Raw genomic sequence first — 25,487 nt, 5'->3', positions numbered from 1 at the left:
TATCAATCAAGCAATCAATGGTACTTATAGAGTGCTTACAATGTGAAGAGCACTTAAATACCATACAACAGAATTGGTAGACACATTCCCTACCCACGGCGAGCTTACAGTCTAGAGTGCTGCTTATGTAAAATGAAAGGAAATTAGTTCTCAACTTTTGTATCAACAAAAATGATCCTTCATCTTTACTTTGGTTAAATGCTTATTCATTCATTTTTTAATCTACTGATTTGTGAGGGCGTTCCATCCGGGGTTGTAAATTGAGTCCAAGCATCCCTTCAGGAAGAGGGGGCCTTCAGGGAAGAAGAACTCAAAGGTAGACAACTTTCTGCAAATTGGGACTGTTTTATAACCTGTTTCTGCCATGGGGGCAAATGCAGGTCCGGGGAAAGGGGGAACATTAACCTCTCCTCTTAGGACTTCTTTGAGAAATCCAATTTTACAGGTACACCACTGATTATGACATAATCCAAGAAATCAAGAGTTGTAATTTTTAAAGCTCCCTTTTTTGTACCACTTGGAAATATATGTGTATGCTGGCTAGTTTTAAGCAACTGAGTTTCTTCAGCAATGCTGCAGCTCTGTACAGCTGAAGACCTCTGTTATTCATACAATAAAATAGCTTCTCTTTTACAATTAACATTTCATATATCTTGCTAATTTTACCCTGTTTAGAACCTTTTCTCAATACCAAATGCTCTAAAATATTCATCAAAAGAGACCATCTTAAATCAAACCTGTTTTTCAAATTGCTACTATTACAAAAATTATATGCTCAAAACTTTAACAACCTCCAAATCTCCTTATAGACATAACTGGTATACAAATGCATCTCTATACACATATACACTTTTTTGTTTTGTTAAGCCACTTAAAAAAAATCCATTTTCAATAAAATACTTTCTCAAATGTAGTGTCTACACCTCACAAGTTTCTGGAATGCTTTCTTAAAATCTTCATTAAAGATTGTGTAGATCAGTGGATTAATAAGGGAATTGAGATATCCAAGCCAGGTCAGAAAGTTAGACATTTCTTCTGAAATTTGGCATTTTTCACAGACATTAACAACCACTTCCTTAACAAAAAAAGGAAGCCAGCAGATCACAAACGCACCCAAGATTAACCCCAGAGTAGTCGCTGCCTTGCGTTCTCTTGTGCTGGAGATTTTTTGCTTTTTCCAAGATTTCTCATGCCTGAATTCAGATTTGGGGCTTTTCACCGTGACGTGAATTTTATCAAAGTCTGTGGAAGGATCAGATAAGGACTTCTCTGGCACGTATTGGGTGGAGACTAGTCTAGAATTTTTTTCACCACTTTCCAAGAGAACCTGACCATTGAGCTCTTCTTTTGTTATGCGACTAGCATTCCTCTTGTGGTACAGTGTTTTTGCGGCCCTATAGATTTTGTAATAAAGGATCAGGATTAATGCCAGTGGTATGTAAAAGGCTCCAAAGGTGGAGTATATGGTGGACACAATATGGTCATGCTTAATGATGCATTCATCATCTCGGCTGGTTCCTTGATGGCGCCAGAACAAAGGAGGCATTGAGATAAAAATGGATATGATCCATACCACAGCTATCATTATACCAGCACGTTTTGGTGTCCTCTTCCTGGCATACTCCACGGCATCGGTGATGGCTCGATATCGATCCAAGGCTATTGCAGAGAGATGTAAGATAGAGCATGTACAGCACGTAATGTCAACGCTCAACCAAATATCACATACCACTTGTCCCATAATCCAAGTTTCTTTAACAATGTAGATAATGCTGAAGGGCATCACCAGGATGGCAACTAGGAAATCCGTGACTGCAAGGGAGCAGATTAAATAACTGGCAGGATGATGTAGCTTCCGGGTCACTATTATTGCGGTAATCACAAGGGAATTGATGGCTGTTGTCATCAGTGCCAATACTGAAAGAGTCAGTGAGATTAGAATCTTGGCTGTCATTCTGTTTAACAGTTCTTCTGATGTAATATTTCGTTCAGTTGAGTTGAAGAAATCCATATTCTCTTCAAAGGTGATTATTTACCTGAAGAAATGGATACCTGTGGCAAGGGAAAACAGTGGAAAAAATGTTGAAAGCACACTTCTGTCTCTCAAATATCTCATCTAAATATTCCTTGGAAAGGTAAGACATTCAGAGTTCAGTGCCTATTTTATGACTTTATCTAGAAACTTCACTTTTAAAATTCTAAAGAAAAGAGCCATGTACATCTATTTAATATACTTTTGAGAAATAACATTTAATTTAATAATAATTCAACTCGTTTAAGTAATATTTTATTTTACTTAAATGGCCAGTTACAATAGGACCATTTATACAGCACAAAGAAGTTGTATTCCAGTGTTGCGTCAGTCATTATTTCTATGGAAAACATGGGGTTAGGCGAAAGATGGTTCAAAAACAATTGAAATAGTACATCGTGCGACGTAAAATTCAAGAAAGTAGTGGAAGGTGAAAACTCTATTAAACTTATTTCAAGCTTTTTAGAGCTAAAACTTGAAGCAAACTTTCCCACTTGTTCTCTGATATCTCTCTGTCACTTAGTCAATCAGTCAATCAGTCAGTCAACTGTATTTGTTGAATGTTTACTGTGTGCAGAGCACTGTTCTAAGCACTTGGGAGAGTACAATATAATAGTTGGTAGGCACATTCCCTGCCTACAATGAGCTTGCATTTTAGACGGGGAGACAGACATATGAATAAATAAATTATGGGTATGTACATGAGTGCTGTGGGACTGAAGGAGGGATGAATAAAGGGAGCAAATCAGGGTGGCACAGAAGAAAGTGTGGTAAGAGGAAATGGCTTAATTGAGAAAGGCCTCTTGGAGGAGATGTGCTTCTAATAAGGCTTGGAAGGTGGAGAGAGTGATAGTCTGTGGTCTCTTGCATTTCACAGATGTCTCGAAATCAGCTGCTTAAAATAACTACTTATAATCAGTTCATAAATAACAGTGAATTTAAAATTCGTTGTAATATATTCCTTTTGTAATGTTACTCTATCTTTCCCAGCACTGTAGACAATACCACTATCCTCCCTATCTCACAAGCTCATAACACTGGTATTGTCCCTGACTTACCTCTTTCATTCAACCCACATATTCAGTCTGTCACCAAATCCTGTCAGTTCTACTTTCACAATATTGCTAAAATCCTCCCTTTCCTCTCCATGCAAATGGGTACTCCGCTGATCCAAGCATTTGTCCTATCCTGCCTTGACTACTGTATCTGCCTCCTTGCTGACCTCCCTGCCTCCTGTCTCCTCTCACTCCAGTCCATACTTCACTCCGCTGCACAGATCATTTTTCTAAGATGTTCAGTCCATGTCTGCTCATTCTTCAAGACCCTCCAATGGTTCCTCATCGACTGCCATATCAAACAGAAGCTCCTTAACATTGACTTTAAAGCACTCATTCTGCTTGCCCCCTCATACCTCAATTTACTGGTCTTACTCAATGTTCCCGCAATCTCGTCTATACCACCGCTGACCTCTTTCCCATGTGTTCCCTCTAGTCTGGAACTCCCTCCCTCTCCACAAACATCAGATCACCACTCTCCCCACCTTCAAAGCATTATTAAGGTCTCACCCTTCCAAGTGACTTTACCCAATTAAGCCCTCTTTTCCCTGGCTCCCTCTCCCTTCTGCATCACCTGTGCACTTGGATCTGTGATCTTTGTATTAGAGATTATATTAATGTCTGTCTCCTGCTCTAGACTGTAAAATCACCATGGGCAGAGAATGTGTCTCCCAACTCTGTGTCTACCAGACATAGCACAGTATCCTATGTAATGTCAGGTCAGAGTGGTTAAAAAGAATGAAATACAAACAATATCCCTAAATTCAGTTCCTTATCAGAATAATATCCTCCAGATTATTTTATGAATTTTGGGTGACACCAAGGAATATGAGTTTCACCAAAAAAATACATAGCTTACTGCATTAAAAGATGAAGTAAATTTGGTTGGTTACATTAAATGAAATGAAAGGGATCATTGCTTAGCAAATTGAAATAGTGCCCAAATAGCTTACTGTTTTGGAAAGTTTGCCAGCAAGGAAACATTAGCAAAACTCACACTGGCACTCACTCCAAAGTGGATTTTTATTTTTTAATAACAAGCCTTGTTGACACGAAGCAGCTGGCCTCACCTCCCAAAGTGAAACTCTGTACACATGGTTAATTATCTTATAATTTCTGCTTCATTGGGTATTACTGCTTAATTATGAGTTTGCGAAAAGCAGTTGGGTTGTAATGGAATATGATTAATAGATTTTGAAAGGTATGGAATTCTTTATGGATGAGGCTTAAGTTTACAGACAGTAGATCACTCGACGGAGTGTGGTTTGGCAAAGATGGTGGACTCAGGAGAAGTTTTGTTTAAGAAAATCATTGGTGCGAATTTTTCTTTCTGTGCTTTCTTTGAGAATTTGTTCTACTTTTTTATTGTTTTGCTAAGCACTTACTATGTGCCTGGCACTGTACTAAGTGCAGGAGTAAATATGAGCTATTCAGGTTGGACACAGCCCATGACCCATATGGAACTTGTCAATCCCCAGATGAGTTAACTGAGGCACAGAGAAGTTAAATGACTTGCCCAGGGTCACGTAGACAAGTAGAAAACCTGGAATTTGAACCCAAGTCCTTCTGACTCCCAGGCTCCTGCTCTAGCCAGTAGGCTGCACTGCTACCTCGGGGCAGAAGGTTTCCCCAAGTACGTTAACATCATTCAAGTTTAACCTTCTAATCTGTACCTGTTAGATTTAAGGGTATTTCTGCATTCGTGATACATATATATTTATTGACCATCTTCTTCATTCAGAATGTGTATAAGACTTTTATTAATGATGCATTCTTACTTTCATTATTACTCCTCTAAAACAGCTGAGTGATTTGCCCTTTACAGTTCTATTCCTGCTGTATCCGATCTGCTCTTTACTGGGGCTGTTAAATAGGCACCATCACATGTTTTCCCTACGTGATGCTTCCTTAGCAGGAGTGTTGCAGTTTAGGGAGATGGCCTTGGGGAAAGGGAATATGAGATACCCCTTTATTCGTATGCTTCATCATGATTTCTCTGTCAGTTGGACTGGAATCATTTTTTCCCCTACTGATAATATCTTAGTTTTTCAGTTGTCTGAAATTTTAAAGAAGTATGAAATTGGTATTCTTCTTGACCCTAAGGTAACTCTCAGATCAGTACACAATTACCCAAATACATAGTCCAGGAACAGTGCTCTGAGCATTTGTCCATTTATTCGTTGATTGCTAAGATATAAAAATAAATTGTGTTCTTGCATCCTGAATAGGGACTAGGGGTAAAAAGGTGGTTCCATGAGCAATACTATTTATTGGGTGCCCTATTTGTGCAGAGTTAGTGAAATGAAAATCTCCATATGTCTCCTTGTTTCAGGTCCTTAGAAAACTCACAGGGCACCCAATGTGAGTGTCCAAAAACAGAAAGAATACTGATACTATAGAAAGGAAGGCTCAGACATTTCAAAGTAAATGGGGAGAAATGTGAATCCCAGTGCAGGGGGAATGTCCTTGGGATGCTCTCCCATATTTCCCAGCAGTATCTCAAGAAGAAATATCCTGCCTTCTCTCAAAATCATCTGATCTCATCCCTTTGTACCTTATCAAAGGACTTGTCCTCTCCCTTCTTCTCTCCCTGACATTCATCTCCACCTGTTTGCTCTCCAAGGACTTCTTCCCCACTGGTTTCAAAAATGCCCCTGTCTCCCCTACCCTAAAAACTCCTCCCTTGATTCTAAGGCTGTCTTCAGTTACTGCCCCATCTCATCTCCTACCAGTCTTCTACAAACTCCTTGAGGGAGTTGTCTGAATCCACTGCCTCAAGTTCCACTCCATTTCCTCTCCTTGACCGCCTCCATTCTGGCTTGTGTCTACTTCACTCCACTGGCCACCCTCTGAAAGGTCACAGATGATCTCCTTCTTGCCAAATCCAATGGCCTCTACTCCATTCTAATCCTCCTCGACCTCTCAGTCGGACCACCCCCTTCTCCTAGAAACATTATCCAACATTGGCTTCACTGACACTGTCCTCTCCTGGTTCTCCTCCTATCTCTCTGGCTGCTCATTCTCAATCTCTTTTGCAGTGTCCTTCTCTGCCTCCCACCCCCTAACTGTAGGAATTCCTCATGATTCAGTTCTGGGTGTCCTTCTATTCTCCATCTACCCTCACTTTCTTGGAGAACCCATTTACTCTCATGGCTCCAGATGCAGATGATTCGCAAATCGACATCTCCAGCCCTTATTTCCCTCCCTCTTTGCTGTATCACATTACTTCCTGCCTTCAGGACAGCTCTCCTTGGATGTCCTGCCATCACCTCAGACTTAACATGTCCAGAACTCTTTATCTTCCCATCCAAACCCTGTCCTCCCCTTGACTTTCCTATCACTGTAGACAGCACCACTATCCTTTCTTTCTAATAAACCCATAACTTTGGAGTTATCCTTCATTCAACTCACATAATCTATCACTAAATCCTGTTGGTTCAACCTTCACAAAATTGTTAAAAACTGCACTTTCCTCTCCATCCATTCAATCATATTTATTGAGCACCTACCGTGTGCAGAGCACTATATGTACAAGTACATGTAGAGATGGTCCCTACCCAACAACGGGCTCACAGTCTAGAAGGGGGAGACAGACAACAAAACAAAACATGTAGACAGGTGTCAAAATCGTCGGAACAAATAGAATTATAGCTATAAGCACACCATTAACAAAATAAATAGAATAGTAAATATGTACAAGTAAATTAAACAGAGTAATAAATCTGTACAAATTCATTCATTCATTCAATCATATTTATTGAGCGCTTACTGTGTGCAGAGCACTGTACTAAGCACTTGGGAAGTTCAAGTTGGCAACCTATAGAGACGGTCCCTACCCAACAGTGGGCTCACAGTCTAGAAGGGGGAGACAGAGAACAAAACAAAGCATATTAACAAAATAAAATAAATAGAATATATACAAGTAAAATAAATAAATAAATAGAGTAATAAATGCGTAAACACATATATACATATATACAGGTGCTGTGGGAGGGGAAGGAGATGGGGGGGGGTACTTCCCAAGCACTTAGTACAGTGCTCGGGACACAGTAGGCGCTCACTAAATACAATTGAATGAATGAATGAAAAGGAGAGGGAAAGGGGGTTCAGTCTGGGAAGGCCTCCTGGAGGAGGTGAGCTCTCCATAGCGCTTTGAAGGGAGGACGAGAGCTAGCTTGGCAGATGTGTGGAGGGAGCGCATTCCAGGCCAGGGGAAGGACGTGGGCCCGGGGTCGACGATGGGACAGGTGAGAACGAGGTACAGTGAGGTGGTTAGCGGCAGAGGAGCGGAGGGTGCAGGGTGGGCTGTAGAAGGAGAGAAAGGAGGTGAGGTAGGAGGGGGCGAGGTGATGGAGAGCCTTGAAGCTGAGAGTGAGGAGTTTTTGTTCGATTCCTAGGTTGACAGGCAACCACTGGAGATTTTTGAGGAGGGGAGTGACATGCCCAGAGCATTTCCATACAAAGATAATCCTGGCAGCATCCGAAATACTACCTCATTAACCAATCACTTACCGTGTCCTTAGGAAACCGAGAGATCATTAGATTTGGCAGGGATTCATTTATTCATTCAGTCATACTTAGTGACTGCTTACCTCATGCAGAGCACTGTATTAAGTGCTTGGGAGAGTACAATACAACAGTAAACGGACACATTCCCAACCAGGAGGTTTGTGATGACCTTGGAGAGTGTAGCCTGAGCTGAGTGAAGTGGGTGGAAACCAGAATGTGATGGATCAATAAGGGAGTTGTAAATTGAAGCAATGGGTACCTGCAACCTGTTCCAGGAGTTTGGATAGGAAAGGTCATAGGGAAATTGAGCAACTAAGTGGAGAGTGTAATGGGGGTCCAGAGAAGTCTTTTTTTTTAATATGGGGGAGACTTGAGTCAGAATTTATTCATTCATTCAATCGTATTTAGCACTTACTGTGTGCAGAGCACTGTACTAAGCGCTTGGGAAGTACAAGTTGGCAACATATAGAGACGGTCCCTACCCAGCAACGGGCTCACAGTCTAGAAGGGGGAGACAGACAACAAAGCAAAACATATTAACAAAATAAAATAAATAGAATAAATATGTACAAGTAAAATAGAGTAATAAATATGTACAAACATATATACATATATACAGGTGCTGTGGGGAGGTAAAGGAGGTAAAGCGGGGGGATGAGGAGGGAGAGGAGGGGGAGAGGAAGGAGGGGGCTCAGTCTTACTGAGTGCTTACTGTGTGCAGAGCACTGTATTAAACCCTTGGGAGAGTGTAGTATAATAGTATTAGACACATTACCTGCTCACAGTGAGATTAGAGTCTAGAGGGGGAAACAGATATTTCTATAAATAAATAAAATTACAGATATGTACCTAGGTGCTTTGGGGCTGGTAGGGGGGATGAATAAAGGGAGAAAGTCAAGGTGACACAGACGAGTGGGAGAAGAGAAAAGGAGGGCTTAGTCAGGGATGGTTGCTGGGACGAAATGTGCTTGCCATGAGGCTTTGAAGGTAGTAAGAGTAATTGTCTTTCAGATATGAAGAGGGAGGGTCTTCTAGTCCAGAGGCTGGATTTGAGCAGGTTTAAAAGCAGTGTGAATAGAGCTAAATTGTTTAGTGAACTGAGTTGAACTGAGTTTGGAATAGTTTGACCTCATGGATTCTTTTTAAGATCAACCTTTAAGTATTTGTTGTTTCTTTCTAGCTTACATGTATAATCAGAAAAAAAAGATAATTATAAAATCCACAATATAATCCTATTCTCAGGACTTTAATGAATTTAATGTGATTCAGGCACATAAGGGAGCTGTTAGGTTTGCTCAGGAGAAGAAAAGGCAAGTATCTTATAAATGTGACAACTGACAGCACCTTTTTATTTTTAAATTCACAGTCCTTTTAGTCAACAACAAGTCCCTGAGGAAGTTCTCAATTTGACAGTTTAGATCGTTAACAATAAACCATTTTTCCTGGTAAAATTCTATTGTCACAGAGAATATCTCTTCCGTGTGTTATGGGGCCAGTAAACTATTTCAGTAATTGGAAATCTACTGTAATGTGGAAAATAATCTCCCTCTCCCACAGGTGCACACCTAACCGACATTAAAGAAATAGGACACATCTTTAACAATTAGGAGAGCTTCAGCAGGATTTTATGAAGCGTTGGTGCTGAGTGGGAGTTGGATGAATTCACAGACAGGTAGCCCCAAGTGGGATCTCTAGATGGTAAACTTCTTGAGGGCAGGAATCACCTACCAACTCTATTGCATTGTATTCTCCCAAGCACTAGTACAGTGCTCTGCACACAGTAAGTGCTCAATAAATACCATTGATTGACTGATTGATAGATTGGATCTTGGGCAGTGGGTAGGTGACCTTACTCTGCCCCTGCCATCTCTTTTCCCTATGTGGGTACTCCTTATACTATTTCACTCAGCCCTGAGACCCTGAGCTGTGTCCCCACTTTTTCTTCAGTGGCTACCTGTCCCTCCCCAGCAAAAAAGCCCAAACGAATGACATCATGGCCACCCTCATTCACCCCAGTGAAAACCTACTTGCCATTGAAGTGGAAGAGACAACAAGGGCTTCTGGTGTTGCAGTTAGAATTTTTTTTAACTTTTAGCAACGGTAAGTAGTCGGTGATGATTGCGGAAGAAGAACAATTAATATTATAGGACTTTTTGAAACTTTTCTTAATTTTGGAAAAGAAAAAGCTTACCATTAGTATTAGGGGAAATAATATTTCATAGAATTAAGTGTCTTAGGAATACTTTTTATATACAGCCTCTTGTCATTTATTCATGACAATGAGGACATGGCATGGTAAAGGTAAAAAAAAAAATCTAGTTAACTGAAAAATCTTCTTTTAGGTACTGATTCTTAAGACATATCTTTAAACAGAACTACTGGATAGCCAGATTTTTGCCTTCCTTTACTTTCTCTGTTCACCTGCTGGCGGAGGTGCTAATGAGTACTTCCCAAGTGCTTAGTACAGTGCTCTGCACACAGTAAGCGCTCAATAAATACGATTGAATGAATGAATGAATAAGTGCAAAAGAGCTGAAAGACTATAACAGGAACAAGAATACAGAGAAGGGGCACAAATAATTAGCCCTTGAATGCTGATCCAAACCCATATTTATTGCAGCAATTGTAAATTACACTTTTCTCTTCAGTAAGGATTGGATCATTTTATCCCTTCACCTGTTTCTTGTAAGGATGACAGTATCAACGTAGTAATCTTTCAACAGAATATATTGGTGATTTACTGAATGTAGAGCACTGTACAATACAGTATAGGAAAGAACGTACTTGGTTCTTATTCATATTCAACTATGGTCTAAGTGCATGTGCTAAGGTGTCTAAGGGTGAAGAAAAAACTCTCACAGTAAAAAGTTCGTTATGTAATTGTAGAATTATAGAATCAATAGACATGGTCTTTACATTCAGTGATTTTACAAAGGTGCTGAAGAGGTGTTGCAAGGTTTGGAAAATTAATTGTTTTCCAGAATATATTTGGCTTCCCCTGTGTACTGCATCATGAAAAATATGTGAAGACAAGTAAATGAGGTAATAAAATCACTGAGAACACAGAGTGAATTTAATAGTATTCTCCAGATTACTCAGATTTCACTACCCAAAACCCTTAACTCTCCACACAACACTGATATTTGGTGAAAAATATTGCAGATTATCATTACCAAGGTTTAATTTGATTCTAGGTTCCAGTCAACCCTTCATGCTTATCACTAAAAAGGATTACGTTACTGAAGCAGCGTGGCTCAGTGGAAAAGAGCCCGGGCTTTGGAGTCAGAGGTCATGGGTTCAAATCCCGGCTCCACCAACTGTCAGCTGTGTGACTTTGGGCAAGTCACTTAACTTCTCTGTGCCTCAGTTACCTCATCTGTAAAATGGGGATTAAAACTGTGAGCCCCCCGTGGGACAACCTGATCACCTTGTAACCTCCCCAGAGTTTAGAACAGTGCTTTGCACATAGTAAGCACTTAACAAATACCATCATTAATTAATTAATTACACTGATTAAATTCAGCAGGTTTACCTAGTTGAATGGCAGATTTATGATTGAAATGACTAATTGAATTATGTTTGTTTTTAGATCAGATAACCACATATTAGATTTAACGGAGTTAGTGGTCAGGTCGAGCAGTATAGAGTCATACCCCAGGATTCAATCGGATTATGTTCTTCAAAGATAGGCTTGTTTCCTGAATGGCTGTGTTGTGGGGCTATGTTTTCTCAAGATTTGTTTGCAGTTACATTCCTGGCCTTGGTTGTGTGTGGGACAGCAAGATGAGACTGATGTGCTTGGGGCTTGGGATGTCTTGAATCTGTAGCACTGTGTCCAGATTTTGGAAAATATTTAATACAATTCAAGCACATAAGAGATTTACTCAGGAGAAGAAAAGGGTGGCTTGCAGTGGCAGATTTACAAACGGCATATACTTCTAACTTGTGGATGTGGGCCACAAGCTTGTAAACTGTAGTGATAGTGTTGTGCATATTCAGATTGCAGCAGCGTGTACTCATGACTTGTGGGGGTAATGTAGTGCCGTTGTAGCTTGCAAAGGCTTGTGATAGTATTGTGCCCTAGAGCCAAATACTTCAATAAAGCAAAATAAAAACTGGAGTGCATGGGGAAGATTGGGGAGGGAGGGACGAGTGTGATGTATAGGACACTAGGGCTCTCAGCCCTACTGAGGGCTCACCTCCTCCAGGAGGCCTTCCCAGACTGAGCCCCGTTTTTCCTCTCCCCCTCCCCATCCCCCTGCCCTACCTCCTTCCCCTTCCCACTGCACCTATATATATGTTTGTACAGATTTATTACTCTATTTTACCTGTACATATTTACTATTCTATTTATTAATGATGTGCATCTAGCTTTACTTCTATTTATTCTGATGATTTGACACCTGTCCACATGTTTTGTTTTGTTGTCTGTCTCCCCCTCCTAGATGGTGAGCCCGTTGTTGGGTAGGGACCATCTCTATATGTTGCCAGCTTGTACTTCCCAAGTGCTTAGTACAGTGCTCTATACACAGTAAGTGCTCAATAAATACGATTGAATGAATGAATGAATGAAAACTGCTCAGAACCAGGGAAAATGGCTCAAGGGGAAGAGATAGCAGGGAGGAAATTGATCCCTGCAGTGTTTGGATGTAATGTTGTGGGCGGTACTTTGGAATGCTGACAGACGCCAGCACAATGTTTGATGTCTCTTCAAGTTGCCGTGCTTTGGGGTGGCCATAATCTGGGGTTTGCCTGTTCTGAGAACTATAACTGCATTTACTTACAAGCTGTTTCAAACCAATTTGCACATATATTCATTAAGAAAAACTCTTTCAGAAAGTAAAACTAAAATGTCATCTCTTTTAAGTATCCATTTGCCTTTTCATTAGATATTTTAGATATGTGTGCACATATGTACAGCCTTACACTCAATAAAAACAGTCAATGTGGCATTTGTTAAATCACTTACTATATGGCAAGCACTGACAGAAAAACTAGGTTAGATAGTAGAGAATCAGGTTAGACATCATTATTGTCCTTCATGGGGCTCAAAGTTTATTCAGGGGAAAACAGGTATTTTATCTCCATATTACAGTTGAGAAATAAGGCACAATTAAGTGACTTGCCCACAGTCACTGATCAGGCAAGTGACAGAGCCAGGATTAAAACACAGGTGCCTGACTCCTGGGCCCATGTTCTTTCCACTGTGCTATGCTGTTTCTCAAAATATTGAATTTGACAAGTCTCTCCTTAAAACATAAGGAGATTCATTGTCAATCAATGCAAATTTTCATCTACAAGTTTCCTAGTAAAGACAAGCAGTTCTTTTTCACAATCTTTTTCAGGATTTAAAAAGCCCACTTTGGGTATTCAGTGCTTAGACAACTACTGGAGATTTAGCATTAATTTTTAAAAATCTGTATCTTGAACACAATAATAAAAACAACAACTCCAAGCCATACTCAGCCACGGATTATTTTTAAAATTAATGGGTCTAAGTTGGCTTTTTCTGTGGAAAAAAATCATTAATTCATAAATAATTTATTCATGAAAACATCTATGAAATTTTTAGGGTAGAGAACTCTCCTTGTTATCATTTTTTTTCTGAAATATTTTACTATTCAAAAGAAATAGCAAAAAGACTGGTCTGGAATCCCTGGGAGGGAGTCCCAAATGAGCACAAATTATCCATTTATAAGGACAATAAAGTTAACTTTAACCTTTGATTATAGTCAGTAAAGTAACTCTTATGGTAAACATTAGCCATCACTTCATTTTTGCTGAGATTAATAAACTTTAGGTACACATTCCATAAGTGTGATGAAAATTATCAACCCCAAAACTGTGGGAGCTGGAGTCCCAGTATAGCTCATGCCAGATTTCCAAAAACACCTGAGAGTTTTCAGTCAGGGATGAAAATCCCCCAAATGGTGACTTTCTGGATTATTCACTCTTTGAAACTCTTTCACCACCACACTCCAAATGAGAAGTTGGTACCCATGACAGTAAATGGTATTTTCAATATAGTTTGTGGATTCTTCAAACATTCAACCCCACAGTTTTAGTCTGTTTGTCATTTTTCAATTTCTCAGTCATCTCATTTTTAAATTTTTTTTGAAATACTTTCTAGTTTTCATTTTATATTTCTGGAGGTACCTAGAAAAATGAAATATAATTATTTTCTGTAGTTGATACAATTTTTAATCTCACTGAGAGCCTTTGCCCTGTGAGGGGACCAAATGCACTTTCTTCACCCAGTAAATGTCACTACTCAACTAAGAATAAAACTGAATTATTAATTAACAGAGACCTTTTATCCTCTGGCACTGGAGAGACTGATTTAGCCTTTTTTCCAGTTTCTAATCCATCTGATGAATTGGATTTGATTGGAAATCTTTCTTGTCATAGAGGACAGAAATCCAGTATTTAAAAACATGGCTTTTTCTAATCTATACCAATCATCTAGATTAAAGGTTGTCTAAATATATATATATAATATATATAAATATATATATATATTTAGACAACCTTTAATATCTGTATTATATCTGTAGACCTCAGTTATCTTACTATTTCTACGTTAATATCTGGATAATTGGAACCAAAATATATTTGAACTCAAATTATCCAGGTGACGTACAAATGCATACCCAATCAATGGCTCCTGTTTTTTTTTTTCTTTCCCATCACTACTTTTTTGATTCCAATGTGTTGGCTAATATTGGCAGTTAATTCTGAGTTGAGATTCGGTCCTGGAAATGTATTTTACTGTACCATTAAAACGTGTCCTTGCTCCTTCCTTTCTCAATTTCAACTCACCATACAGCAACTCCTTTTGGGTACTTTTCTTGTGTTCTCTCTCCCTCCCACACTCTATATTTATGTCTGTACCTGTCCATGTCCACTGCTCTACACCTCTGCCCCATTGTGTCTGTCTCTATCTTTTCATCTTTCTTTCCTTTCTTTTAGCCATCTCTCCTGTAGCTTTGTCCCTTGGCAGCTCTATTCACTAGACAACCCATCACCATTCCACTTCGAGGAAAATACAGTCACCTTTCTCCATGGTTGTTCTGAATCTGCTGCTCAAGTGTTCATTTTAGGTGCCCAAGATGAATGGGAGACTGTTTAGTCCTCTGAATTCACTAAGAATTGTCTCCTTCTTAAGAACAAATTAGACATTCCATTGCCCTTTTGAGAGCCTCCACTTTGACTTCCGCAGTATAGCTGCTGAGTTGAGACTGTAACTTGATCAAAATGGTATAGGTATTTGGGTTCCAAATTTTGCAATGGTGTTCATGTCTTTGAAACATACTAATTTTCAAAACTAAATCCATTCAGTGTAGCTTCATATTTTTCATATTAAAGGTGAATTATTATACCAACAAAATGATATTATTACGAAAAACTCAGTCTCAGAAATAATTATTGACAGATACATATGATTGTAGTCATTTATTTCATATCCAAAATGTATCTTATAAGGATTTCAAGTTTATTCAGTGATTAAATTCCTTGCTTACCTTTGCTTAGATTTTTGAAACACCTTGCCAATCACATATTAAAATAGTGACTCATTCTAAAAAGACTAGGTTGAGTTTAGCCCATAACATATGAAGTCAATACTAGGTGGATGTACTTTCTGAGTTTTTTAACTCTAGTGTTTCAATATGAATATGCTAAAAGACATTGAACCTAGAATATAAACCAGAAAACATTTCTGGTTTCTAGTTAATTATTTCAATTAACATAAATGCTATGTTGATTTTTATTCATTTAATGACCTTGACATATCTGATCTCCTCAAAACAATGTGAATAATAAATAACCCTCCATAAATATGGCAAATTCAAGTAATGAGAAAAATAAAATCCCTCAAAACATTCCTTGGAGGAATTTGTGATAATGAGCTACTGTCCTGTCTACTCTTTTTAATCTTTAAGTGAAACCTGGGAAGCATTCAAGTTTTTCTTTAAAGGAGATAAAGGCAGCAGCACATTCTTAGTGTTTCTGTTAATAAAGAACAATGGTGTCAACAAGAAGAATAACAGTTTCATGAATAAATATGAAAAACATAGAGTCTAGTAGCAGAGACAAGTTGTTATAAATCATGTCACTGGAAAAGGGCCTGATCTCAGAGGTGAACTGTTGGGTAGGGACTGTCTCTATATGTTGCCAATTTGTACTTCCCAAGCGCTTAGTACAGTGCTCTGCACATAGTAAGCGCTCAATAAATACGATTGATTGATTTGATTGATTGAACTGGGAAAGATGTGACTCTTCAGATAGGTTTAGTGAGAGCACAGCAGGCACAAAAGGGAGACTGGGTTTTAAGGTAAGAAACATGCAGGATGGGACTTGGCAGGATAAAGCCTGAGAGTGGCAGGCATTCTTCAAAAAAAACCAAAGAATCACACACGTTTTGGGGTCTTTAAATCCCCAGTAGAAGTTCTCAGGGATCTGGGCTGAGAAAAGCCAAGAGTCCAACCCACAAAAGCTGTTGGGGAGAAAGCAATGGTCCCATCCCCAAATCCTCCGCCCTCACAAGAAGCTGTGCTGTCTAGTAGATAGAGCATGAGCCTGGGATCAGAAGGAGCTAGGTTCTAATCCCGGTTCTGCCACCTGTCCGCTGTGTGACCTTGGACAAGTTACTTCACTTATCTGTGCCTCAGTTACTTCATCTTTTAGACTGTGAGCCCACTGTTGGGTAGGGACTGTCTCTATATGTTGCCAGTTTGTACTTCCCAAGCGCTTAGTACAGTGCTCTGCACATAGTAAGTGCTCAATAAATACAATTGATGATGATGATGATGATGATTAAGGTGGTGAGCCCCATGAGGGACATGGACTAGGTCCAATCTGATTAGCTCATAACTCCCCAGTTCATGGTAGAGTGCCTGGCACATAGCACTAAACAAAAAAATGGACATCTATCAGAGAGAATGAAGCTCAGTGCACGGTGTAAAAGCTGACTGAAATATTCTGAGCTGTGTGAAACTCTACTGGTAGCTGATATAGAAGGATATGAGGGTAGAAGGAGGAGAAAATGAATTTGCAGTAGTGAGAAAAGAATGAGATTCTGGAGCTTGTAATAACGGGGAGAAGGGATAGTCAGAGCACACTTGTCTATTGGAAAACAACATCTAGTGACTTTGGAGATCTTTTGTGTGACTTCTGAGATACTGCTGCAGAAAAAAATGGACCGGAGGAATAGTACAGTGTGAGCTTGAGTTTTCTTTAAGGTAAGGTTTAACAAAAATACAGCCCTCATGTTATAGAAAAAACGGTTGGACTGAAATAGTCTTGCACCTTGTTTGTAAAGTTAGTAAGGCAATTAACATCTCTCATAACAATCCAGTAAATGGAAACAGGCTCCTAAAAATACCTTCATTCCATTTTTATACTTGGTTATTACGGTATTTTATATGCAAAAGGAAAGTGTGAGTTAAATCAATTTATCACTTCTCTCCTAACAGTGACTGATGTTTATCCTTTTACTGAGTCAAGAATAGCCAAACACCAAATGAGGTGCCTTAGACACAATTTACAAGATTATTTTCGTATTAATAATTTGCATTTTCAGTCATCTGCTCTCCCTCTGATGTGCAGTGAATTTTTTTTGACAGAAAAGGAAAACAAAGCTTTTAAATTTTGACCTCAATAGCACAGTTTAAATTGTGTTATTTCCATTGTTATACTGGTTGGATATGAAAGGTAATCCTCATATGAGGAGCAGCGTGGCTCAGTGGAAAGAGCCCAGGCTTTGGAGTCAGAGGTCAGGGGTTCAAATCCTGGCTCCACCAACTGTCAGCTGTGTTACTTTGGGCAAGTCACTTAACTTCTTTGTGCCTCAGTGACCTCATCTGTAAAATGGGGATTAAGATTGTGAGCCCCCTGTGGGACAACCTGATCACCTTGTAACCTCTCCAGTGCTTAGAACAGTGCTTTGCACATAGTAAGTGCTTAATAAATGCCATCATTATCATCATCATCATCATCATCATCAGGTAGATTTTTGTGTGTGTGGTATTTAAGTGCTTATTAAATACCAGGCACTGTAGGAAGAGCTTGGGTAGATACAAGGTAATCAGGTTGGACACAGTCTTTGTCCCACATGGGGCTCATAGTCTTAATCCCTATTTTACAGATGAAGGAACTGAGAGACAGAGAAGTTAAGTCACTTGGCTAAGGTCACACAGCTGACAAGTGGTGGAGCTGGGATTAGAACCCAGGTCCTTCTGACTCCCAGTCCCAGGCTCTTTCCACTAGACCACGCAAAAGTAGGAATCCTCATTGAAGTTTCTGAGAACAAATTTCTGGGAGATTGAGCAATATTAAAATGTTCTTTTAACTTTAAGGACTTCCTTCATAGAGTTGCTCTTTATCAAGTTTATATTTTCACCTTTATCATTTCCAGGATTCCTTGGTGGCGCAGCCAGTCAAACAGGCTCAAGATGAAAAGCTTACAATATTATTACATTTAAAGTTATTGATAGATAAAATTCACCGAGTCTCATGGAACAACTCAGTATACAACTCAAACCCTTCAAATATCTAGACAGCTGAGAAATAGGTAGTAGGGCAAAACAGGGTTAATTGGGGTTTCTGTTTACTTTTTAATTCTTTCCTCTCCTGTTAGTGGTCACACACTGTTGCCTTCATGCACGGACAAAAAAAATGATCTGTTAACAATCGGGGTTTGACTCTAGCCCTGTTTGCTGAAACGTGGAACTCAGATCCTGCATTTTTCCCGAGGCGGAGTAATACAAGTGGTCCCAGACACTCTGATCATTCCCAGTCCTCCATGTAGCCTCTGTTACATTGATTGGATAACCAATGTTGGTTGGTTACTGTTGCCTGGTCCAACCCGCACTTTCTGGTTGGGAGGGAAGAATGTCACCTGCCTGAGAGCCATGACATGAACAGGAGAAACCCACAATGCTGGCACCTCACACACAATCCCTTAAGTTAGGCTACAAGTCCAACCAACTCCCCACTCTTTGCCCTGCCCAGTTAGGACTTAATATTTCTGTCACTCTGATATCTCTTCAGTGGGAGGAGTATGTCCGTTCTGTTTTGCGAGGACCCTGAGGGCTGTGTTATAACGGGGTCCACTGTATAGTTTAGAGTGAATATGTGCATGCCTTAGTCATTTCCCTATCATTGGGTAAGCTCACACTATGGCCACGTTGGGAGTCTGGCTAAGTTTCAGGACAGCTGAAGCCTCATATAGGTCCCTAGCAAAAGCAGGCATAGCTACAAACTTCAAACATAACTTTTTCGTCTCCAAACAGTCTCAGAAATAAAATGTTAACGCACTGGTGGCCTGTGATACAGGATGGGAAAGACTAAGGGGTGGAATTTCTTGCAGTCTTGCCAGCTATTGTTGCCTAGTTGTCGGCAATTTAGGCAATGGCCAATGATTCATTCATTCAATCAATCATATTTATTGAGCGCTTACTGTGTGCAGAGCACCGTACTAAGAGCTTGGGAAGTACAAATCGACAACATATAGAGACAGTCCGTACCCAACAACGGGCTCACAGATTATAAGGGTGAGACAGACAACAAAACAAAACAAGTGAAAACAAGTAGATCGGTGATAGACAGTATTCTCTTCATTCCATGGTCAAGATTTGTGAGAATAAAGAGAATTCTCTCAAATGTGACTCTATCTTTGTCTCTGTTTCTCTGTCTTTCTCTCACAGTAGAGACAGTGACAGTTTCAGACAGTAAATGAGATAGGCAGATGCCTCAGAGCCCTCTGCGGGGCATGTCATAGGTTGTGGCCACCAGGCCTTATTAAAGATGACATTGATTTGGAAATTTTAGCAGGGTTTTGGAGTTAAGATGCCAGGGATGCACAGGTGGCAGTGACAAAACACCCTTCTGCAAAATGTTGGCTATAATATTATATAATGGTTAATGCATGCAGCATGAAGCAGGAGTGCCCTGAGGGACTTCAGGAGCTACCATTTTGGCCTCAGGGCAGTAAGACTGTCTGAAACTGGTCCTGAGAACTAGCCTGTGTGGATAGACTAGATAACAACCTGGCATCAATTAACATTTCACCCTAACTACTGGGAAGCAGAAAAGCAGTTTTTTAGCCTAAGAAGGTGAAACCAGCTTCGTGGTTTCAGTGGACACGAAAACAAATATAATGATCATGTTCTTAGCAGACTCTTGTTCACATCGACAGACCTTGTTTGGTGTAACCAGGCATATGTCCAGATGGCCAGGTAATAGCAAGAATTTCATGGAGATTTGCCAGTGGGAATTGTTTCGGGTTGATGATGATGATGATGATGGTATTTGTTAAGCGCTTAGTATATGCCAAGCACTGTTCTAGCATCATGGTAGATACAAGGTAATCAGGTTGTCCCACATGGGGCTCACAGTCTTAATCCACATTTTACAGAAGGGGTAACTGAGGAACAGAACAGTTAAGTGACTTGCCTAAAGTCACACAGCTGACAATTGCTGGAGTGGGATTAGAACTCACAACCTCTGACTCCCAAAACCGGGCTCTTTTCACTAAGCCACGCTGCTTCTCTGCCCAGTTGTGAAGGGGTCCTTGCCCAAGGCTGCAAGGCAGAGTTTCAGGCGCGAAGTTGATTTAGCAATTTACCAAAGTCCTTAAATGCTCTTATTGAAATACAAACCCAAAGATCCAATGTAGGTTATGAATGCAATGTAATACGAATGCAATGCTTAAAACGATAGGGATTAAATCAAGCATGCCAATGCCAGAAACCAAAGGGAGAAAACAGCTGCAGTCTGAATAAATAGCAACTAAAAAATTGCAAATTCAATAATGTACATATGATTCTGAAGACTTCCATGCACATTAATGAAATAAAGTATTGTAGGCCTTATATTACCTTTACAACAATTCTTTAGCAAATAATCTGTCTCCCATGTGAGGCATTATAAGTTTATCTTTCAGAATCTGACCACAAGGACATAAGTATCACTGTCAATACTTGAATGAAGGCCAATTCATTCAATCATTCAATCATATTTATTGAGCGCTTACTGTGTGCAGAGCACTGTATTAAGCACTTGGAAAGTACAATTGGGCAACAGATAAACTTCAAGCTGGCCTGTAACAGTGCTCTGAAGGAGATTTGGATACGCAACGGTTGCCCCCCTGGATCTCTATGTTCATGATTAGAGGGGGTTCTGTCTAATGGCTTTGATTTTCTTCTCTAACCTCCTTAAATGTAATTCTAATAATTTATTTTGAACCTTTTGTCTATTGATTTATCCAAACCCTTCTTTAACCCATTGATTTCTTCCAACCCAACTCCGTGGTAATAAATTCCAAGTACATTTGTAAATACAAAAGTATTTCCTTTTGTTTGATTTGATCCTTCCACCTTCAAGTTTCACTGGAAGTTGGTGAAAAACAGTTCCATATACCATACTCTTCATCAATTTGCTGTCTTTAATCATGCCCCATCTTGATCTTAGTCTTTCTAAATTGACAAGGGCTCTAACTTTTTCAGTCTCTCCTCAGGATGAAATTACTCCACCACCTCAGGCCTTTGGAATGTCAGTGCACGAAGCCTTCATTTATTATAAAATAAGATAGTAATTTTAAAATGTTTAATACTATCATCTTTGTTTCCCTATTTCATCCTCTCATAGGCTTCTTAGGCTAGCCTATTAAAACCCTTTTACTGATTAACAAGTGTCTCAATTTCTCACAGCTTAAATTACATTAGAAAATTGAATGCATCAGGTAGAATATTTTATTCTATTTTATAATGGTAAAAATTAGTGATTTCTTAAAAATGCCTGCTTAATTATACCCAAAACCTTCTTTTTCCTGGGAGGAGATTCTGACACAAGGCTAATAGCCTTGAGTAAGCCCCTTTATGTTTTTCTTCTTCCCCTTCAGGCTGGAAATTGCAGCCAAATGTTACTTGACTGATTTTTTTCCGGTTCTCAGTTGGATGAAGACCTAATGTGACTTTTACGAATCTATATTTCCCTAACACTTGAAATGCAAGAACTGGCATTTCAGACTCAATGCAGTTTCACTGTAGAATTATGACAGACTTCGTGTCCTGAATTTACTCTTGCATTTTCCATTTTTTCATAATAGCAGAACAGTTTTTTCAAGTTGACTTCCTTTTTAAATGAATTATTATTTCCTTCAATCATGGGCTTCCAATAATCAGCCACCTGCCAGTCTTTCCCTGTAGACCATATGTCATTTGTCATGGTAATGCAAAATGAGTGAGTCAACTGGACATGACACTCCACAACATAATGAGTCTCCTGGAATATAGAAGGAAGAGAGCAGTGCCCTATTCACTGTGGGCATATATGAATTTTAGGTATTTAATCAGCAATCATATTGAATGCACGTTTGTTTAAGCAATTGACAACTGAACACTTGGTTACAAAGCATAATGTGGTTTCATTTCATTCTCCACATCTGTCTTCAGTATTACAAATTATTTTTTCCTATCGACACTACTGAGACTGAGCACTGAGCCTTTTCATAAAACATCATTTTACACTGAACATACACTTAAAATGAATTGACATTTCTTTTCAATCAGAGAGTCCTCTTGAAGGTTGAAAGGTTGATGGAAAATTTTTCATTTTCTTATATCAGAATGTTTCTGAATATGCTTTTTATGCTAATATTGCTGGAGTAAACATGAAAAATGGACATTTAAATATCCCATAAAAAATTGTTCTCCACCCAGTTTAATCAAGGTTTCGAGATCCGAGTGGGATCACTAAAAAACAGCCAAATAAGAAAAAATCCCATATAGAACTCATTAAGTGCAGCATAAAATCAAATGAAAATTAAAGATACAATGGTCCCCAGTACATTTAAATAAGACTTTTTAATCATCACTTCTAAATAATCTCTTCTGGTAAAATTTACAAACATTAAATGATTCTTTTGAGGAAGTCTTAAATGGCCAAGGTTATCAGCACTATATTTCAAATTCAAAAATAGGATGAATTTCTTAGTTTTTGAATATTTCTAATCCTCAAGTATATACATTGACTATATTGGGTACACTCCAAAGCGTTTATAGAAAATAATTAAAAGGTTTTCTAAACCTGCTAAGTCTGTAGCTCTAAGGTTGACAGATTTCCTCATTTTCACTAATAAGCGACAATTTTGAAAGACAAACTAAAAAAAATTAACAGCTCTACAAGGTTTCATAATGCTATAATAATACTATACAGTTTGATAAAAAAAATCGACACTACAAATGTTCCCTACTTAGTTTCACAGCACATTTTTCAGTGCTCAAAGGGTTAACCTTAAGTCTTGCACTCAATTGGAAGCAACATTTTATCACCAAGATAGAGTCCCTTCAAACTAATTGCTTGAATGACATCACTGACATATACTTTAATTTAGAGAGATGTTAGTCTTTTGGGTGCTAGGCTAACAAAAATTTAAAAAAGTCTCAGACTATGAATCTTGAGAAACTTGTAAAATCTAGCTTAGTCTTTTGGTTTCAGACTTATCCATAATATTAATAATCCAGATATCAGATTATTTCTGACCTGAATTTGAAGTTTCAATGATGTGAAGTGCTTTGCTATTTATCAGAACTTTTAAAATATTTTAAATATTCCTCTTACCATTGTAAGAAAAAATGATTTCATAAAAGGACTTTTATTGGAATTCTCTTTTGAGTCAGAATCTTAATTTTGGATGTTGGCCATTTTATTTAGGTACACTGCGCTTACTAAATGCCATAATGATAGTAGTAGTAGTATTTGTTAAGTACTTTTTAGGTGTCAAGCACTTTTCTAAACTCTGGGATAGATATGAGTTAATCATGTCAGACACAGTTCCTGACCAACATAGGGCTCACAGACAAAGAAGGAGAGAGAACAGATATTTTTACAGATGAGGAAACTGAGGCACAGAGAAGTGATTTGCCCAAGGTCACACAGCAAGCAAGTGGCAGAGCTGGGATTAGAACCTAGATTCTCTAATTCTCGGGCCTATGCCTTTTCTATTAGGTCACATTATAAGTGACCTAATAGTGAATGTTATATGAATAGTATAATGAATGTAATAATAATAAATATGAAAAATTAATATTATACAGAATGGAGATGCTAAAACTCCTAAAATTCAAATTGGATCTCAAACAAACTCCTTTGTACTACATAAAATGGCATTCATGTAAGCATGCATTCGCTCTTCAAGGGCTACAAAATATTGCTAGCAGGCTACAATAATGGATAAACCGTTATTTTTTTTGAAACAAATGAAACTTACTGCTATCAGATTGTAGAGGTAAAGCATAGAAGGCACAAATTATCATTCTTAAATGGAGAAGAAGGAACAGCATCAGAAGATAGGAGTAGGGTTTTTACATACTAGACATTCGCCATCTCTTCAGTTTTCTTAGTAATTATACATCATTCTACATATGTGACCTCCATTGAGGATGTGGTCTCTTTGTAGGCAAATAGCCGTGTCTTAATTGAGTTTCGTATATAAAGCATAATTTCTTATCACATAAAAGTTTCCTTTCTTGACTCTTCACAAACATGTAAAGCATTTTATGACGATTGTACAATGATCAGTGGGGAAAGCATTTCAAGAATGAGGAAACTGATATCAATGAAACACCTCAAAATGTTTCATCTGCGACTGCACTGACACTGGCAAACTAGATAGGTTCCATGTGCTCTTTAGACTTGGGAACTCGGTTATAACCCATGAGTTCTGGGATACAGTGGAACTGGAAATCAGTAGTCACAATCATCAATCAATCGCAGAATCAGCGTGGCTCAGTGGAAAGAGCACGGGCTTTGGAGTCAGAGGTCACGGGTTCAAATACCAGCTTGGCCAACTGTCAGCTGTGTGACTTTGGGTAAGTCACTTAACTCCTCTGTGCCTCATTTACCTCATCTGTAAAATGGGGATTAAGACTGTGTGCCCCCTGTGGGACAACCTCCCCAGTGCTTGGAACAGTGCTTTGCAGATAGTAAGCGCTTAACAAATGCCATTATTATTATTATATGTATTGCATGCTTATTGTGTGCAGAACACTATACAAAACGTTTGGGATAGTACAGTACAGTTACCAGACATGGTCTGTGCTCTCGAGGAGCTTTCGACACACAAATACTCAGGTATCGCAACTTTTGGGTGGATCCATAGAATGTTGCCACATCCTGGACAAAACATGAATGAGATACTCAATGCTTAACTTAGCTTAGCCTCATCTCACCCTAGATGTGCAGGAGGTGATTATGACTTTGGAAATGATTGACCTCCCCCAAGTTGCATATATCCAGATTTTATACCTTCACATTATCAACTCTTTGGCCTCCTAACTGATAGATTATCTGCTCAACGTTTTGAGGGTAAGGATAGGATGATTTATGATTATGATTGATTTTAATGTGGCGTAGTGTAAAAGTAGGCTGGGCCTGGGTTCTAATTCCAACTCCGTTGTGTGACCTTGGACGAGTCACTTAACATACCTTCAGTTTCCTCTTCTGTAAAATGGGGCTTCAATAACTGTTCTCCTTCCTACTTAGAGACAGTGAACCTCAAGTGGGTCAGGGACTTATCCAACCTCATTATCTTGTAACTGCCCCAGGAATTATTGCAGTATTTGGCTCATAGTAAGCACTTAACACATACCACACACAAAGCTTGTGAAGTGAAGTTTTACAGCATCAGTACACAGACAATATTTGTTTCAGTAGTGACAAAAGTGAATTTGGAGCTGATAGAAATGATGTTCATTCATTCATTCAATCATATTTATTGAGCGCTTGCTGTGTGCAGAGCACTGTACTAAGCGCTTGAGCACCACACTAAGCACTTGAAAAATGACTTCAGTGATGTTGAAAAATGATTTCAAATTTGAGTGCATATTTAG

At 39.0% G+C, this 25,487-nt stretch overlaps 1 protein-coding gene across 1 annotated transcript in view; it reads right to left on the bottom strand.

Moving 5' to 3' along the window:
• Positions 1-904: 904 nt before the first annotated feature.
• The window catches only part of HTR1F (5-hydroxytryptamine receptor 1F), a 68,909-nt gene continuing 44,326 nt past the window's right edge, over positions 905-25,487 (bottom strand). Inside the window, exon 3 of the mRNA XM_038766310.1 lies at positions 905-2,052. Coding sequence (XP_038622238.1) covers positions 905-2,011 — 1,107 coding nt within the window. The 5' untranslated portion in view covers positions 2,012-2,052. The remainder of the gene's footprint in view (positions 2,053-25,487) is intronic.

This window comes from Tachyglossus aculeatus, chromosome 24 (genome assembly GCF_015852505.1).
Source record: "Tachyglossus aculeatus isolate mTacAcu1 chromosome 24, mTacAcu1.pri, whole genome shotgun sequence".
Lineage (NCBI taxonomy): Eukaryota > Metazoa > Chordata > Mammalia > Monotremata > Tachyglossidae > Tachyglossus > Tachyglossus aculeatus.
This window is presented reverse-complemented; position numbering and strand designations above follow the sequence as displayed.